General features: G+C 43.3%; 1 protein-coding gene across 7 annotated transcripts in view; it reads left to right on the top strand.

Annotated features, from left to right (window-relative positions):
• The window catches only part of csf1b (colony stimulating factor 1b (macrophage)), a 44,476-nt gene that overhangs the window by 11,251 nt on the left and 13,281 nt on the right, over nucleotides 1-19,944 (top strand). For 2 of the 7 annotated variants that reach the window (XM_061778690.1, XM_061778700.1), the window contains exons 2-6: nucleotides 11,611-11,730; nucleotides 15,783-15,845; nucleotides 17,106-17,276; nucleotides 19,022-19,223; nucleotides 19,302-19,438. In XM_061778690.1, the coding sequence (XP_061634674.1) occupies nucleotides 11,611-11,730; nucleotides 15,783-15,845; nucleotides 17,106-17,276; nucleotides 19,022-19,223; nucleotides 19,302-19,438 (693 nt within the window). Of the gene's footprint in view, nucleotides 1-1,808; nucleotides 2,628-11,610; nucleotides 11,731-15,782; nucleotides 15,846-17,105; nucleotides 17,277-19,021; nucleotides 19,224-19,301; nucleotides 19,439-19,944 lie in introns of those variants that run through there. The other 5 variants (XM_061778682.1, XM_061778671.1, XM_061778730.1 and 2 more) reach the window with 5 other exon arrangements.

Raw genomic sequence — 19,944 nt, 5'->3', positions numbered from 1 at the left:
TATAATAACGGAACAATTTACTTAAGTGTGGAAGTCGTTGGCAGCATGTTCCAATGGAATTGTAGGTTAGCTGTTTAAGAAGTTGATTGCAAGAGGGAAGAAGCTGTTGGAATGTCTACTAGTTCTAGTTTGCATTGATCGGTAGCGCCTACCTGAGGGAAGGAGCTGGAAGAGCCGGTGATCGGGATGTGGAGGGTCCGAGAGGATTTTGCACGCTCTTGTCTTAGTAGTGGCAGTAGCTTGGGGGGGATTGTCGCTTGTAATTTGTCAGCGATTGGAATGGATGCCTGACTGATTTAGAGTCGTTAGCGCTAAACTGTTTTTCCAACTTTGCTGCACAGTTCATCTTTGCAATGTTAATTTCTTTAGTCAGCTGGTTTCTAGCTCGATTATACAGGGCCCTGTCCCCGCTCTGATATGCATCCTCCTTAGCTTGGCGAAGCTGCTTAAGTTTAGCAGTGAACCACGGCTTGTTGTTGTTGAATGTGCGAAATGATTTTGTTGGTACACACTCATCTTCACAGAAACTGATATAGGATGTAACAGTGTCCGTATATTCATCCAGGCTGCCAGCTGAATTTTCAAAGACACTATGAAGACTATGCAGTCTAAACAGCTTTGAAGTTCCATCTTGGCTTCATTGGTCCACTTTTTCACTGTTTTCACTGTCGGCTTCGCGCATTTAAGTTCTTGCCTGTACGTCGGTATTAAGTGAATTAAGCAGTGATCAGACGAGCCCAGGGCTGCACGAGGTATAGCACGGTATGCGTTTTTTACCGTAGTGTAGCAGTGGTCTAAAGTATTATTTTCCCTGGTAGGACAGTCGATGTACTGCTTGTATTTAGGGAGTTCGTGGTTGAGTTTAGCTTTGTTAAAGTCCCCGAGAATAATGAGGGGTGAGTCCGGGTGTTTTTTTTCAATTTCGTTGACTTGTTCGGCGAGCGTTAGCAATGCGGTGTTCGTGTTAGCTTGAGGCGGAATGTAGACTCCAGCCAGTATGAATGATGCGAACTCACGTGGCGAGTAGAATGGTTTACAGTTCAGAAACAGCGACTCCAAATGCGGGCTGCAGTGTGTGCTGAGCTCCGTGACGTCCGTACACCGTTTTTCGTTGATATAGAGGCATATCCCGCCGCCCTTTGTTTTCCCCGATGAATCTGTGAATCTGTGTCCTCTCTTGCGGAGTTTCACCTGAATGCTGGTTCGTTTCCCTCTGTGGCGCCGCTTCCGTCTCCATGCGCCGAAAACCGCGGACGCCGCTCCGGTGAGTAACTCGGGGAAAGGTGAGTAACTCGGGGAAAAAACTGAGCGGATTTGCGAAAGCTGGTGACAGAAAGTCCGGAGTAGCCTCCTTGATGGTTAGCAGGTCTCCCCTTGTGTAAGTGAGTTGTGTAAGGTCTCCAAAGACGGACGAAAAACATAAAAACAATACTAGAGAGCGCGTTACCGAGGCGACCACGCTGGTAGGCGCCATCTTGGCCATCATATCATATCGTCTCGGCGCCCTTTGCACAATGGTCATTGCACCGGGCTATTGCTATATTAGTCATTCGAACTGCTAGAGGACTCTGCATCTTTTTGCACAATTTTCAAAAAAAATAAACAATTGTACCGGCATTACCAGATAACTAGCAACCCTTTATCGCTCAATGACTGTTTTTCCTCAATGTCTTTATGTCTCAAAACTGTTCTCTGTCAATTGACTGTCTGTTGTCGTACTAGAGCGGCTCCAATTACAGGAGACAAATTCCTTGTGTTTTTTGGACATACTTGGCAAATAAAGATGATTCTGATTTTGATATGTGGTACTCCTCCTTACGCATTCTTAGTTGCTTTGAAAGGGACTATATATCACAGCTTTCGTTATCTCTCCAGAGGTACAGAGGCCTCTCTTTCTCTTGCTTTGTAAATAAAGAGTTGTCTTGTTTAAGAAGCACATACCAGCGAGCGTAATGATAAAAAGTCACCAGCCACAACATTAGGTACATAGACCTGCACAATATCGTACAATTATGTCACGCTGTAACTTATGTACCACTTTTGCATTAAATATGTGCAAACTGATCAGGCATTCAATAATACTATTATGCATTTTAAAAAATTAGTCTGCTCATTTTTATCACATCTAATGGAAGGATGGTGCACCCCATTTGGGACTCCTTCGCTCACACAGACTTACTCACAAAACACTTAGTGCTTAAAAACTACTCCACTGGGCTTCAGTCGAAGGCAAAATCATGGATAGAAAAGCAAGGATGTGGCATCTCTATACTCGTCACAGTCCACAGGGGGCATATTTGCATGCTGTCATCCATCCATCCATTTTCCATACCGCTTATCCTCACAGGGTTCGCGGGCGTGCTGGAGCCTATCCCAGCTATCTTCGGCGAGAGGCGGTGTACACCCTGAACTTGTCGCCAGCCAATCACAGGGCACATAAACAAACAACCATTCACACTCACATTCACACCTATGGCAATTCAAATCTTCAATTAACCTACCATGCATGTTTTTGGGATGTGGGAGGAAACCGGAGTACCCGGTGAAAACCCATGCAGGCACAGGAAGAACATGGAAACTCCGCCAAGGCGAGGCTGGATTTGAACCCGGATCCTCAGAGCTGTGAGGTAGTTGTGCTCAGCATTCGTCCACTGTTCCGCCTGTTCTCATCGCTCCATCTATTTTCTGTAACCTCTTATCCTGCTCATGAGCCCTTTGTGTCACGTTCGTGGTTAGGGCGAAGGCGAGGAATGCAAGGCAAGAACATAGAGGACCCAAGTGCAGGGAAGCAGAGAGGCAAGGCAGGAGTGCGGGAATCTCAAAAAATAATATTTAATCTTCAAAAAGGGCAAACAAGGATATTGGATAAAGCAAAACTAAACAAAGTCCCACAACAGATAACAACCAAACCAAAGTAACCAAAAAAAAACAACTTTAATATCTAAAACTGGAAACAAACTATGACCTGTGAGTAAGATGTGGAACAGATAGGGACAATGACACCTGACAATGATATGGCAAAGACGTGACAACGACAATGAACCGACAAGAACTGAAAGAAACCAGGGAACTAAATACAAACAGATTGAAGAGACAATGAGGAACACCTGGACAAGACACGAGTGGCTGGAGAGAGCTGATTGGTCGACACAAGGTAGACGAGAACAGGTGGCCACAACAACCTAATGAGCACACGCTGGACGAGCGCCGCCGGAGCCGGGACGGGAGACGGCCGCTGGACGAGCGCCGCCGGAGCCGGGACGGGTGGCGGCCTGGCCGCTGGACGAGCCGGAAGGGGAGCCTGGCCGACGGCCGCTGGACGAACCGGAAGGGGAGCCTGGCCGGCGGCCGCTGGACGAGCCGGAAGGGGAGCCTGGCCGGTGGCCGCTGAACAAGCCGGAAGGGGAGCCTGGCCGGCGGCCGCTGGACGAGCCGGAAGGGGAGCCTGGCGCGGCTGCCGAGGAGCAGGAACGGGAGCCTTGCGCTGCTGCCGAGGAGCAGGAACGGGAGCCTGGCGCGGCTGACGAGGAGCAGGAACGGAAGCCTGGCGCGGCTGACGAGGAGCAGGAACGGGAGCCTGGCGCGGCTGCCGAGGAGCAGGAACGGGAGCCTGGCGCGGCTGCCGAGGAGCAGGAACGGGAGCCTGGCGCGGCTGCCGAGGAGCAGGAACGGGAGCCTGGCGCGGCTGCCGAGGAGCAAGAACGGGAGCCTGGCGCGGCTGCCGAGGAGCAGGAACAGGGCCTGCAGTCGCTTCCTCAGCCTGCCGCCATTGAGTTTTGGGAGTAGAGGGTACAGGAGGGGCAGAATGCACAGGGTCTCGGGAAGGTGAACTAGGAAAAATGGCTGGTACTGAACATGGTGGCAAGGAACGCAAGGCAAGAACATGGAGGACTCAAGTGCAGGGAAGCAGAGAGGCAAGGCAGGAGTGTGGGAGTCTCAAAAAATAATATTTAATCTTCAAAAAGGGCAAACAAGGATATTGGATAAAGCAAAACTAAACAAAGTCCCACAACAGATAACAACCAAACCAAAGTAACAAAAAAAAACCACTTTAATATCTAAAACTGGAAACAAACTATGACCTGTGAGTAAGACGTGGAGCAGATAGGGACAATGACACCTGACAATGACATGTGACAACGACAACTGGTGACTATGACATGGCAAAGACATGTGACAACGACAATGAACAAGAACTGAAAGAAACCAGGGAACTAAATACGAACAGACTGACGAGACAACGACACCTATACGAGACACAAGTGGTTGGAGAGAGCTGATTGGTTGACACAAGGTCGACGAGAACAGGTGGACACAACAACCTAATAAGCACACGACAAACATGGAACACAGGAAAACATGGAACAAAACTAAACACAACCCAAACCAAAACACAGACCATGACACTTTGAGGTTACTATGATATAATAATATATAAATAGTTACATAGTTAACACACCATAATTCATTTCCATAGCAAATAACTTGCTGAACAATATGTTTCCTATTGTGGCTGTAGTTTAAACCTTGCATACTGTGACGCATTTCTCATATGATTTTTACAAATACTCATTCAGTATGCTCCTCTGCAGTTCTACACCACTTAAGTTCCACACATTAAATTAATAGTCATGATGCTAAACTTTATTATCTTTGTAAAGGCAGAATTTTTTTATATAGCTCTTGTATTAAATGGATTACACTGCAGAGTTGTTCATATTTTGTCATAACATGGACATTAACTGTATATACAAAATGATAATAATCATAATTTTAAAAAACCAGTATACATCAGTTGATCAAAAAATGCATCAAAAGGTTCGCTCAATGATCAATAACATGCCTACAGAGTTATCTGCCTCTGTCGCAGTCCCAATATAATCTAAGAAACATTTAGGGGCCTAAGTAAATTTGTTAAAGGTTGCCTCAAATGATCGGAATTTGTATTAATTAAGTGACTCATAACCTGACTATGGAGTTTACTGACAACGTTGCTCTGTCGTCAAGGTAAGGCTCGACAACAACTTTGCTTTCTTTCCAGAAACATATAAATAAGTAAGTTAACCATATTCTCTTCAAAGGCTAGGGCACAATGTCTCTTTTTACACCATGCAGACAGTTATTTTCTGTCCTTTCAATACTCAAAACAGAGTTGTCACACATAGACATTTAGCATGTAAGCATCTTGAAATGCAAGGTAATTTAATGTGCAATATGTTGTAGTCCAGGCGGCATGGTGAGCGAATGGTTAGCACATGTGCCTCACAGTTCTGAGGACCGGGGCCATGCCTGTGTGTTGTTCGCATGTTCTCCCCGTGCCTGCATGGGTTTTCTCTGGATACTATGGTTTCCTCCCACATTCCCCAAAACATGCATGGTAGATTAATTGAAGACTTTAAATTACCCGTAGGTGTGAATGTGAGTCCGAATGGTTGTTTGTGCCCTGCGATTGGGTGGCGACGAGTTCAGGGTGTACCCCGTCTCTCGCCCAAGGATAGCTGGGATAGGCTCCAGCACACCCACGACCCTAGTGAGGATAAGCAGTGAAGAAAATGGATGGATATACTTATAATTATCAGCTCTCTTGTTTGTCAACGCCAAAGTGTGTGCTATCAATCCAGAACATTTGAAAAACGGCAAAAAAATAAATAAAAATTCGTACATTTAAAAGGTTACTCCTTGTTCCTCATTTGTGATCATTGTACAGTATGAAAATGGGACTTGGCGCATATATGACATCACTTCCCTCCCAGAATGCCCCAGCTCCATTTGTAAATGTTTTACCTTTGTTTTATAATGTACAGTTTTTCGTTGTGTGCCTTTTAGTTAGGAATAGTTAAGAATAGTTTGTTTTATTACTTATTTGTAAAAAAAAAAAGGCTAAAAGTCGAATGAGTACGAATGGTTGTTTGTTTGTATGTGACCTGCGATTGGCTGGTGACCAGTTCAGAGTGTACCACGCCTCTCTCCCAGAGTCAGCTGGGATAGGCTCCAGCTTGCCCGCCACCCTAGTGAGTATAAGCGGTACGGAAAATGGATGGATGGATGTACAGAACTGCGTCAATGGCTCCTGTGGCAGGCTGTGTTTCCTCAGCGGCCGCAGGATGTACATCCTCTCCTGGGCTTTTTTTCAGGATGGAGTTGATGTTGGTTTCTCACTTCAGGTCCTTTGAGACGGTAATGCCCAGGAACACGAAGGTCTCGACGGTTGACATAGGACATTTGGACAGAATGAGGAGTAGCTGTGGCAAAGGAGGCTTACTGGAGTCTACAATCATCTCTACGGTCTTGAGCGTGTTCAGCTCCAAGTTGTGTTGGCTGCACCACAGCACCAGCCGCTCCACTTCCTGTCGATATGCAGTCATGTCGCTGACATTGATGAGGATGATGATTGTTATGTCATCTGCAAACTTCAGGAGTTTGACAGCTGGGTACGTTGAGGTGCAGTGTAGAGAGAGAAGAGCAGCGGAGAGAGGACACACCCTAGGGGGCCTCATTGCTGATGGTCCGTGCGGATGAGGTGGTTTCCCCTTGCCTCACCTGTCCTGCCTGTCAGGAAGCTTTAAATCCACTAGGAGATGGCAAGCAAGACACTGAGCTGGAGGAGCGGAGTTCAGGGATCATGGTGTTGAATGCAGAGCATAAATCCATGAACAGGCTCCTCAGCAGGTCCCTACACAGTCAAGGTTTTCCAGGATGAAGGGCAGCCCCGTGTTGGTTGCATCATAAACCAACCTATTTACTCCGTAAGCAAACTGCACGGTTTTCAGCACGGGTCCTGGGACGCTGTTTAGGTGGTCCAGCATGAGGCGTTCAAATGGCTTCATGGGCACAGATGTCAGGGGGACAAGCCTGTAATCATTCAGTCCGGAAATTTCTGAACTGGGATAATGGTGGAACGTTTGAAGCAGGATGAGAGTTCATACAGCTCTAAAGATCTATTAAAAATCAGAGTGAGAACTGGAGCGAGCTGGTCTGCGCAGACTTTCCAGCAGGAGGTGGACACGCCTTCCGAGCCTGATATCTTCTTGATCTTTTGTTGCCTGAAGAGCTAGCTCACGTCCTGTTCATTAATGGTCATGGCAGAAGGAGGAGTCAGAGGTGTGATGGAGGTTGTTGGTGGTTGGACTGGGTAGGTGTGGGTTGTGAAAGTGTCCTTTTCAAATCTGCAGTAGGACAAATTCAACTCATCAGCCAGTCCTTTTTGTCCTCTGCTTGTGGGAGAGGTATCCTGTGGTTAGTCATTGATTTTAATGACACAGAGTCATTAGCAGGAAATTGATTTTCCAGCTTTTCTGCATAATTTCTCTTGGCAATATTAATTTCCTTTGTCAGTTGGTTTCTGGCCTGTCTGTACAGGATTCCATCCTCACTCCGATAGGCATCTTCCTTAGCCTGGCAATGTTGACATTTTCTTATAATTTGATCAAAAGTGGTAAAAACACTAAAAATAATAATAATAATAATTCTAATTTAGCGTTTTTTTTTAAACCGCCTTGGTTTTATATGAGGAAATGTTTCCCATGCTGAAACAGCCACGCTTAAAGTCCGAAACGGCATTGATGGTTTAAAATTTTCGCCATTCACAGTAAAGGCAGCCTTTATTCACACAGCAAATGGTGGTGACCTCTTGAAATACACTTCTTCTTTTAACGGTAACGACAAAAGTGTATAACGGTAAAGAAATAAAAGATACAAGTGTTGCCCTTCAAACTCTACGGACACAAGTGCATAAATGACCCTAACTCATTAAACCCATCACACGCTTGTCTAATTACAATCGTAATAATGGTAAAGACATGTAAAAGTTCAGACACTTCAACAAATTCATACATAGTCATTCATATCTCAGAAATAACACCATTTATTTGGCTCTCTGCTATTGTGTGAATGCAAAATGGCTGCCTCATCCAGGCACTTTAGCTCACAGATCTCTCTGGCGTATTGCAACAACATAATGAGGCTCTCTTCAGTGGCATTAATAGTAAAGACCTCTTGAGTGACAAAGTAGGACTGTTTGTAAAAGACACAAAAAAAGTAATCCTGAAGACACTAAGATACATTTGTATTAGTTGTCATGGAAAAGGCATATTAAGCATTAGTAGAAAAAAAGAAAAATGTAATTAGCATCATCAGAAAACATGTTGCAAATCATGAAACTTCATTTTGGACACCTAACAGTAAAGACATCCATCCATTTCCAACACTGCTTATCCTGGTCAGGGTCACGGGGCGCTGGAGCCTATCCCAGCTGACTTCGCGCGAAAGGCAGACAACACCCTGAACTGGTCGCCAGTCAGTCGCAGGGCACATATAGACATGAACAACCATTCGCACTCACATTCACACTGTCCCTGAGTGGGAACTGAACTCACGCTGCCCGCACCAAAAGTCAGGCGAGTGTACACCATCAGTGAGAGTAAAGACATTTTGACATTAAAGGTTGAAAGAATATTACTTTAAAATATTTTTTTTCTCAGAAACAATTATGATCTTTTGATGGATAACAACTGCCAATAAGTCAAAGTACTCCATCCATCCATCCATCCATTTTCTGAGCCGCTTCTCCTCACTCGGGTCGCGGGCGTGCTGGAGCCTATCCCAGCTGTCATCGGGCAGGAGGCGGGGTACACCCTGAACTGGTTGCCAGCCAATCGCAGGGCACATAGAAACTAACAACCATTCGCACTCACAGTCATGCCTACGGGCAATTTAGAGTCTCCAATTAATGCATGTTTTTGGGATGTGGGAGGAAACCGGAGTGCCCGGAGAAAACCCACGCAGGCACGGGGAGAACATGCAAACTCCACACAGGCGGGGACGGGGATTGAACCCCGCACCTCAGAACTGTGAGGCTGACGCTCTAACCAGTCGTCCACCGTGGCGCAAGTCAAAGTACTCATATCAGTCAAATTAGCAGATTCTCAAAAGGAAATTCAATGTACCATGTTTTTACTGTCATTGATTAAATTATATGAAAATGACTCATATATTCTTCGTACCCTGAGAAAAAAAAGATTATTATTGCAATATTAATGCAGTTTATTGAGTAACTTACTGTAGTTGTGAAAGTCTTCTTCATTTGTGTCTTCATGACTGTGTTAGATTGTCCCCGGTGGCCAAATCGTGCACACAAGGAGTCGCAATGAATTAACCTCGATGCACAATGTAAACAATGTAGTCAAGATGTACATTATATTTAATCATGTTATTACTATATATTTTATAAAGTGCAGTATTATAGAGGCACCACTGTACTTTACACACATTTTTAAAAAAATACCGTTTGTTCACAAGTGATAAAGAATACAGTATGGCAGCTCTTTCTGGTAAAACATCACAAATGGTTAGACTCAAATGCACAATACTAACAAAATAAAAACAAAAACAAAAACAAAAAAAAAACAAAAAAAAGAATTACTTAAAGTCTTTTGTCCATAAAAATCTGCTCAGTATAGGCTTTGTCTTAAACAGAGCCTATATTGAGCAGAGCCATATTGACAGTCCAATCTACCCAACAGTAACTGAAATGAAATAGGAAGCACTTCAAAGAAACCAAAATAAAAACAATAATTGTGAATAATAAACATTGCTTAGCAGGAGACATCTGCTCAGTCATCAGCATGACTCGTGAGGATCAGGCAATTATCAGGGCACACAGAGTGATAGTGGACAAAAGTACGGTACTCAGACACTGTCGGAGTAATTTTTTTAAGCCGTTGTTTTTTTTATGGGTTTTCACAGTATACTTACTTATTGTGATGGAATCTTATGTGGGAAAGGAGAGCCACAGTTACCAATGCACTTTTCTTCCCTTCAATGAATTCCGGGAGAACAGTTTAAAAAAAACACACTGAGAGCACACTCACGCAGAAGCTGCTGTCAGCCACAGTTTACGCCCAGACACTCACAATTGGACACTACAGTACGGACAGTATTGTCTGTACATTTTATGCTTACAATTAGTCTTTTTGTGTTCCAATACATTTTCAGTGTGTAAAAAATAATTGTCTTCTACATCTAACACATCAGAGAGAAGAGTGTTGTCAACAATCCTGCCGAATTTGAATGATTAAAACTATTATAAATATATAGAAAATGAGACCAAATCTGTGAAAAATTAAGCTGATTTGTCCACTGAATGCGCTGAAACAACACTTCCCTGAAAAATAAATGCCATTTCGTCCAGCAACTTTCTTATGCCAACACATCCCTAGATGTTTGTGCCGCGTAAATATATCCCCTTAAAGCCTCCGGTTGCCGGACTATATATCCCACTGGGTCATTGCGTGGCGCTAGCCAGCAGCTAGCTTGCGAGCTAACAGACTTCTGTGGCTCCTCTGGATGTGCGGCTGGCTCATCACCTCCTCGCTTGGGGATTTAAATAACGACTCTGAGCACTTCTGTAAAATGTGGCATCCGGGGAAGATGTATTTTTGGGCTGTCGGTCTAGTTAGCTTTTTACACACTATAGTAGTAGAAATGGGCCTTGTAAAAGTAACTCGCAATTGCGCAGGACAGCCACTGATGCAAATAAAATGGACTTGAGTATGTGGGAGAGTAAATAATATTTTAAAAAATGTCCCAAGCAAGGATTCACTGTTTATCATGTGTTTGCTCCAGTTTATGAGTTTGCTTGTGTATTCATTTCCCATTTGGTAGTCCCTTGCCTAATAGCCCTCAGCAATGCTAGCTTCTCTACTAAGACCTCACAAGTGCCTTTTCTCTTCTTCCTTTCTGACTTGGTGTGAAACTGGGCCCATTGTCCCCCAACCAGCTATTTGCTCTGTTTAGTTTGGCTTGACGGGCATGATTACTACTGCATGCTGTGCGTTGCTGGAAGGATTGTTTTTGTTGGCCTTCAGGATAGCTTTACAATCATGCACAATTTTATTTTAAAGAAAATGTATGTCACTGGCACGGTGTACGACTGGTTAGCACATCTGGCTCACAGTTCGGGGGACTGGGGTTCAAATCCCGGCCCCGCCTGTGTGGAGTTTGCATGTTCTTCCTGTGCCTGGGTGGTTTTCTCCGGGCACTCCGGTTTCCTCCCACATCCCAAAAACATGCGTGGTAGGTAGACTGAAGACTCTAAATTGCCCGTAGGTGTGAATGTGAGTGCGAATGGTTGTTTGTTTCTATGTGCCCTGCGTTTGGCTGGCAACCAGTTCAGGGTGTACCCCGCCTCCCGCCCGAAGATAGCTGGGATAGGCTCCAGCAGCCCGCGACCCTAGTGAGGATAAGCAGTAAAGAAAATGGATGGATGGATTTATGCAACTAACGATGGGGAGTGATGGTTTTATTAGGAGTGATGAATAATTCTGAATTGCGTCATATTTTAATCCGCACTAAATGTTCCTGCAAATTGGACTCCCTTAATAATGGGAACCACTCCTAAGAATTATACATGTAATGTCACGTTGCTGCTTTCATGTGGCTGAATTTGCAGGCTAGTTTAGTTTTTGTCACACTTTCTTTTGAAGTGCTTGCATGCCTTCTTAGGGCTAGTGTTAAGTGCATAACGTGTGAATTTTGAAACTCCCCCAGTGCACATTTCCAACTTTTGTAAACATGCTTGCAGATGGCGAATTGAAAATGTGGTTGTTTCAGTTGCAGGTAAAGTGTTTGTGTGTGGTTATGTTCCTGAGCTTCCCACTGTCCATGGCGGAGGTCCCTGGACCATGCAGACACTCCATTACTAGGGACCACCTGCTGAAACTCAAACATCTGGTAGGTGTTCTCATGGGGATCAAAGTGGGGAGGAAATGATATTGGTGTACCAGGGCCCTGGGCTTTTATAGTTTTTTTTGTTTTTTTTAAAATGTGTTCTTTTTAAAATTATTATTATTTTTTAGATATGTCAGATACAAAAAAGGAAAAAGAAACGTCATTAAAGGGCCCACCAATTTAATTACATTTTTTAAAATTATTTTTAAAATAATCTTTGATATACGTTTATTAGGTTTGCAAGATAATTTGGGTTGGAAATCCCCAGGGTGCCCTTTTTCAAGCTATTCTGGTTGGTCCAAAATGCTCAGCAGATAAGACAACTGAATTGCATAAAACTGTGTAAAAAAATTATTTTGATGGCATGGGATGTTTCAATTAAAATTAAAAAATATGCTGTTAAAGTTCACTAATAAGGCTGCTTTAATCAAATTAAAACTGTCTTGAGACTATTTACTGTACATCCACCTTTCAAAAATAAAATATGGTTCATTCCACCTGACTCATTGGTAGGTCATACAAGGTGCTCTGGGTACATTCAGGGCTGCCAGAAGATAAAGGAGAGACAGGAGAATTGAAAGAAATATAAATGTAGACAGCCAAATGCATACTAAGTTTTTTTCAAAGAAAGTGTAGGTCAATATGTGAATCAGATAAATATAATGAAATAAATTATTGTTTCACAGTCAACAGCACAAATAAACCTCCCCACACAGCTCAGGCTACACCCAACACTGGAGCTCCACCAAAAACCTCGTAATTCGAAACACTGGTTTGCTGTTTAAGATATAGCAGCAACTTCACACTCTCTGTTTTAAGGGTCACACAGAGACAATAAGTCAGGTGATAGCTACACTCAGTATGTTACTGTAAAGTGAAATAAAATCTACCAGAGTAATAAATAAATAAAGGAGAAAACCGAAATTTACATTATGTACAAAAACAAATGAGCAGAAGAAGAAAGATAATAATAATAATAATAATAATAATAATAATAATAATGACCGACTGGTTAGAGCGTGAGCCTCACAGTTCTGAGGACCCGGGTTCAATCCCCGGCCCCGCCTGTGTGGAGTTTGCATATTCTCCCCGTGCCTGCGTGGGTTTTCTCCGGGCACTCCGGTTTCCTCCCACATCCCAAACACATGCATTAATTGGAGACTCTAAATTGCCCGTAGGCATGACTGTGAGTGCGGATGGTTGTTTGTTTCTATGTGCCCTGCGATTGGCTGGCAACCAGTTCAGGGTGTAACCCGCCTCCTGCCCGATGACAGCTGGGATGGGCTCCAGCACGCCCGCGACCCTAGTGAGGAGAAGCGGCTCAGAAAATGGATGGATGGATGGATAATAATAATTAAAAAAATAACAATAACAATAATATTAAGCAGAAATGAAAAAAAGGAAAAAGGAATAATAAAAGATAAAATCACTAAAAACAAGAAATAAAATATATACTAAATACTTTCTGTTTTTCCAAGACTGGCTTTTGTTGGCCAAAAAGTAGATAAATAGAACCACCCAAATTGCAACCCCACCCCTAATCTCCGGAATGCATGTCTCAGAGTCAATGCGTGAAACTTGAAAGGTCTGGTTTTAATACACTGCTTTGAGCCCATTAACACATACAAGCTTGCCACAATTGATAAACTTCTTGGGTGACCACTAAATTGACTGTTCTTAACTGTGTATATCACGATGAACCTTCTACCTTTGAATATTGCTTTGTTGTTGTTATTGATTATATTAATTTACAAATCTAATTATGGCATTAAGAGGGAGGGCACTTTTACCATTAACAACATTTTTAAATGGCCTTGCACATTTATTGTACAGTAGTGTTAGCAAATCTTTTAACTAACCTGTAGGAAGACCTGGAGCCGTCACCTTATCATGGTGGAGGGGTTTGTGTGTCCCAATGATCCTAGAAGCTAAATTGTCTGGGGCTTTATGCCCCTGGTGGGGTCACCCATGACAAACAGATCCGAGATGAGGCACCAGACACAGTATGGCTCTAAGAAACCCTTATGATGAGAAAAACATTTGGACCTTGTTTTCCCTGATGTGGCTCACCGGTGCCCCCCTATGGAGACAGGTCTGGAGGTCGGGCTCAATGCCGAGCACCTGGTGGCTGGGCCTGCACCCATGGGGCCAGGTCGGGCACAACCCGAAAAGTTCATCAAGCCGTGATCTTCAACTCGCGCTACAGCTGCCAAGTTTGAAGTGGCTGGGATGAAAATCAGCACCTCCAAATCTGAAAACATGGTCCTCAGTCAGAAAAAGGTGGCGTGGCCTCTTGAGGTCGGAGATGCGATCCTGCCCAAAGTGGATGAGTTCAAGTATCTTGAGGTCTTGTATACGAGTGAGGAAAGAATGGAGCGGAAGGCGGATGTGGATCGACGCAGAGTCTGCAGTGATCCGTACTCTGTATTGCTCTGTTGTGGTAAATAAGGAACTGAGCTGAAAGGCAAAGCTCTCGATTTACTGGTCAATCTACGTTCCTACCCTCACCTATGGTCACGACCTGTGTGTCGTGACTGAAAGAACAAGATCGTGGATACAAGCGGCCCGAAATGAGTTTCCTTTGCGCTCGCTTAGAGATAAGGTGAGATGCTCGGTCATCCAGGAGGGTTTCAGAGTCGAGTCGCTGCATCTGCTTCGGGAGGAGCCACATGATGTGGCTCAGGCATCTGGTTCGGCTGCCACCTGGACACCTCCCTGATGAGGTGGTCCGGTCACATCCCACTGGGAGGAGGCCCCAGGGATGACCCAGGACACGTTGAAGAGGCTACGTCTCTCGGCTGGCCTGGGAACACCTCAGGATTACCCCGAAAGAGGTGGACGGAGTGGTTGGGGAGAGGTAAGTCTGGGCTTCCCTGCTTAAGCTGCTGCCCCGACCCGACCTCGCGTAAGCGGAAGAACATCAGTGGATGGACGTAGGAAGAAAGTTAAAATTGTTGTGTTACTTTGGGGATGAATAATACGCCTGCCTTTTGAAATCCAATACTGTGAGCTCTAACTTCAAACAACACAACTTCCAGACCATACTAGCAGACATTCTAACAGCTTCTTCCCTCTTGCCGTTAACTTCTTAAACAGTTAACTTACAATTCCATTGTAACATGCTGCCAGTTTTGTCTTGAGATTGTTGTTACATCTCTATCGGGTCAATTATACATTACTCGTGCACTCACTGTTCCAGATTATCGCACTACTAGTCACTTTAAACTGCATAAATTTCTTGAAGTCTCTGCGAAATTTGCACAATGGTCACTGTATCAGACTATTGTTCTATTAGTCATTTCAAACTGCTCTAATTGCTAGAGGACTCTGCATCATTTGCACAATTGTCAACAACAAAAAAATTTATCGGCATGACCACATTACTGGTAACCTTTTATTGCTCAGTGACTGTGTTTTTATGTCTCAAAAGTATTCTCTGTCAATTGATTGTCATACTAGAGCGGCTCCAACTACCGGAGACAAATTCCTCGTGTGTTTTTGACATACTTGGCAAATAAAGATGATTCTGATTCTGATTCTATAGAGGCCCAGGTCTTAAAGCCTGCTAAATTTAAATGAACCCCCCACCCCCTAAAAAAAAAAAACATGTATGTACTCAAAAGCATTTGGGCTTTGTCACTGTTTTTATATTAGATGCCATACATTTTACTATTCTTTATTTTTATTTATTGTATGAATGTTGTTGTGTTATGTACTGTATAATTTCTGCTGCCTCTTGGCTTATGAAAAATATATTTTATCTCTCAATAAGCTTTTACCTGGTTAAATAAAGGATACATAATATATAAAATAAGGCCCGCCTTCGAGCTGCTGGACTGTGATGTGACACCTTTACCTGTCAATCAAATGATGCTGAAAATGAGTTCAGTGAAGGCAACTAGGGCCTGCCTGAATATTGATGACGTGTTCCGCTGTGTTTATAGTTTATAAACAGTTACACATACACACATATGGGAAAGTTTTGTGTGTGTGAATAAAGATGACTCTGATTCTGAAAACAAAAACATGGTTCTGTCTCCACAATGTCTCAACAGATGGATAACCAATTGAGAAGCGGGTGCTCGATAACCTACACATTCATAGAACAGAAATCTTTGGTAAGGTACCTTTTGATTTTATGGGATGGCTTCCTAATGGTTTAAGTTAGCCTGGGTAAACTCACTCTATTGAATCAGGGGATTTAAGAATTTCTCTATAAATGTTCGGTACTCCAATTTCACTCAGTTCTGTAACAAGCAGAAAAAAAATTGCCATACTAAAGGCCTGTGTGGATCTAACTCGGGTGTCATGGCGATCTTATTGAGACCACAAACTCGTTGAAATCCAATTAACAGAGCCTCTACTAATTGTAGCCTACTAGCGTGCTTTATTTGACCTTTAACACAAAATTTCTTACAATCAGCAGAAATTTCAACAATCAAGTTTTCTGTCATTATGTCCATTCCGCCGGCACGGTGGGCGACTGGTTAGCACATCTGCCTCACAGTTCTGGGGAGCGGGGTTCAAATCCCGGCCCCGCCTGTGTGGAGTTTGCATGCTCTCCCTGTGCCTGGGTGGGTTTTCTCCGGGCACTCCGGTTTCCTCCCACATCCCAAAAACATGCGTGGTAGGTTGATTGAAGACTCTAAATTCCCCGTAAGTGTGACTGTGAGTGTGAATGATTGTTTGTTTCTATGTGCCCTGCGATGGGCTAGCGACCAATTCAGGGTGTACCCCTCCTCCCGCCCGAAGATAGCTGGGATAGGCTCTAGCAGCCCGCGACACCTAGTGAGGATAAGCGGTGAAGAAAATGGATGGATGGATAGATGGATGGATGGATGTCCATTCCTTATTTTAAAAGGGACATACTGTATTTTGCCAAACCAACTTTTTCTCGTATTTGGGATGTAATATTGTCTCTGTGGTGCTTCAGTAAACATGTGAAATATGAATTAAAATCGTCCAGGCATTCCTGAGTTTCAGAGGTTTTTCTGCCGAGAGGCCTTAAATCAGGTCATTCGAATTTCTCGAGCTTATCTATGTCACTGGCAAAGCTCTCCGCCTTCCCTTTCTGCTCCCGAGCCAGCGCTGTCAACATAACAAACGTGTGTTGTCACAGATGGGTCTTTTTCACAGAGGCAACCTGTTAGAGAAAAGGGGACGGTCTTAGCCAAATATGGACAAAGCGGATACAAAACTCGGTCAAAAAGAAGAAGCTATCAGAGGGCCCTTTTGTGGACACTCGTGTTTTTTTTTTTTATGAAATTGACACTTTTATATTAAGACCATGCTAGAGAGTCACTCTATGGAGGTCTAAATAGCCAAAATACAGGACCTTTAATCTTCAATCTTTATGACTGCACACTGATTCCCCACAGAGCAAGTGTTGCTTCGTGAAAGCTGCCTTACCCTGGATATTGGAGCTCCTCACCACTCACTTCAAATATAACAGGGGTTCGGTCAACTATACCTATGTTCAGTCTTTGAGAACACTCATCCTCAACATCTACTCCCAGAAATGTGTTCCTCAGATCAACGAGGAGGTTGAGGTGAGTGTGTCTTGTGATATAAGAGGCCTTTTTCTGTACTGGAAACCAGAAGTACGCTGCATTATACAACCCCAATTCCAATGAAGTTGGGATGTTGTGTTAAACATAAATAAAAACAGAATACAATGATTTGCAAATCATGTTCAACCTATATTTAAGTGAATACACTACAAAGACAAGATACTTAATGTCAAAGTGATAAATTTTATTGTTTTTAGCAAATAATCATTACCTTAGAATTTTATGGCTGCAACACCTTCCAAAAAGCTGGGACAGGGTCATGTTTACCACTGTGTTACATCACCTTTCCTTTTAACAACATTCAATAAACGTTTGGGAACTGAGGACACTAATTTTTGAAGCTTTGTAGGTGGAATTCTTTCGGGTGGCAAAAAAGACTGAGAAAAGTTGTTTGGAACATCCCACAGGTGAACAGGCTAATTGGGAACAGGTGAGTGCCATGATTGGGTATAAAAGGAACTTCCCTGAATTGCTCAGTCATTCACAAGCAAATATGGGGTGAGCTTCACCTCTTTGTGAACAAGTGCGTGAGAAAATAGTCAAACAGTTTAAGGACAATGTTCCTCAATGTACAATTGCAAGGAATTTTGGGATTTCATCATCTATGGTCCATGATATCATCAAAAGGTTCAGAGAATCTGGAGAAATCCAACATTGAATGCCCGTGACCTTCAATCCCTCAGGCGACACTGCATCAAAAAACGACATCAATGTGTAAAGGATATCACCACATGGGCTCAGCTATACTTCAGAAAACCAATGTCAGTAAATACAGTTTGGCGCTACATCCGTAAGTGCAACTTGAAACTCTACTATGCAACGCAAAAGCCATTTATCAACAACACCTAGAAGCTCATCTAAGATGAACTGATGCAAAGTAGAAAAGTGTTCTGTGGTCCGACAAGTCTACGTTTCAAATTGTTTTGTCCTCCGGGACAAAGAGGAAAATAACCATCCGGACTGTTATGGACGCAAAGTTCAAAAGCCAGCATCTGTGATGGTATGGGGCTGTGTTAGTGCCAATGGCATGGGTAACTTACACATCTGTGAAGGCACCATTAATGCTGAATGATACATACAGGTTTTGGAGAAACGTGCTGCCATCCGTCTTTTTCATGGACGCCCCTGTTTATTTCACCAAGACAATGCCAAACCACATTCTGCACGTGTTACAACAGCGTGGCTTCGTAGTAAAAGAGTGCAGGTAACTAGACTGGCCTGCCTGCAGTCCAGACCTGTCTCCCATTGAAAATGTGTGGCGCATTATGAAGCGGAAAATACGACAACGGAGACCCCGGACTGTTGAACAGCAGAAGCTGTACATCAAGCAAGAATGGGAAATAATTCCACCTACAAAGCTTCAACAATTAGTGTCCTCAGTTCCCAAACGTTTATTGAATGTTGTTAAAAGAAAAGGTGATGTAACACAGTGGTAAACATGACCCTGTCCCAGCTTTTTTGGAACGTGTTGCAGCCATAAACGTCTAAGTTAATGATTATTTGCTAAAATCAATCAAGTTTATCAGTTTGAACATTAAATATCTTGTCTGTGTCGTGTATTCAATTAAATATAGGTCGAAAATGATTTGCAAATCATTGTATTCTGTTTTAATTTATGTTTAACACAATGTCCCAACTTCATTGGAATTGGGGTTGTAGAACATACATCACAAAACGTTTATGTGGAAACTTATAGAACCTATGTTTCCTGATACCCATTACAGGACAAGCCAGAGAGTTTTGAAGTGCTTTACAGAGGGTCTCCTGGAGAAGCGCTGCAGAAAGCTTCAAGGGTGCTGTCTGTTTATCTGGAGCTGGTAACGAAGAGTGATGCACCAATGAACTGGAGTTGCCAGTATGAATACTCAAAGTTCTTGAGCTCAAGCACGGAGCAACCGAAAGTGTCCCCCACACAAGGTTGCACAGGTGGGATCATTAATCTTTTGAGTTCTGTGATGTTACTTGGAGCCTCAGAGGTCACAGATTGTGTGTAATCTTCTACAGACAGTTATGTTACGAGGTCAGTGAAGGCCTCTCAGAGAAGACCACTGAGAGACCTGTACAAGCTTGGCTTCATCATCACCTCCATCTTCGGAGCACTACTGCTCCTATTTATTCTCTTCTGTCTAATCACACAAAAGGTACCCATGCTTCCGTTTTGCTAATACCCAAACCAGCTCTTCCCTAAAATCCCGAACGTGATAGCGTGTGCCTTGACGTCTTTGGTTTGCTCGTTGACAGAGCCTTGCTTGGAAATGCAGCAGTGCAATTACACAGTGCATTCCGTATAAAATACTTAATTGTGGTTATTAGTGGTGGCTCATTTAAGATGCTATGTATTATACTACAACAGAGCTGTGGTCCTCAAATGACTGAGGGTGAAATGTACTTTCATCCTTTGCAAATCTCGTTAATCTGAATTTAGTCATGGTCTGAATGCACTTGCATGCCATGAACTAGATAAGACATGAAATAGAAGCTAAGGAATCTTATATCAAAGACTAAGTGCAGCTCCAGAGGGACGCTAACAACTGTTGTTTATGTCATATTGTACAAAAGACGGCATTTGGTTGAAATAAATAACTTGCTTGTAAGCATATTATAAATGTTCTAAAACACTTCATGATCTCTGTAGGAGATTGCTATG

The sequence above is a fragment of the Phyllopteryx taeniolatus genome, chromosome 1, assembly GCF_024500385.1.
Source record: "Phyllopteryx taeniolatus isolate TA_2022b chromosome 1, UOR_Ptae_1.2, whole genome shotgun sequence".
NCBI classification, from domain to species: domain Eukaryota; kingdom Metazoa; phylum Chordata; class Actinopteri; order Syngnathiformes; family Syngnathidae; genus Phyllopteryx; species Phyllopteryx taeniolatus.
This window is presented reverse-complemented; position numbering and strand designations above follow the sequence as displayed.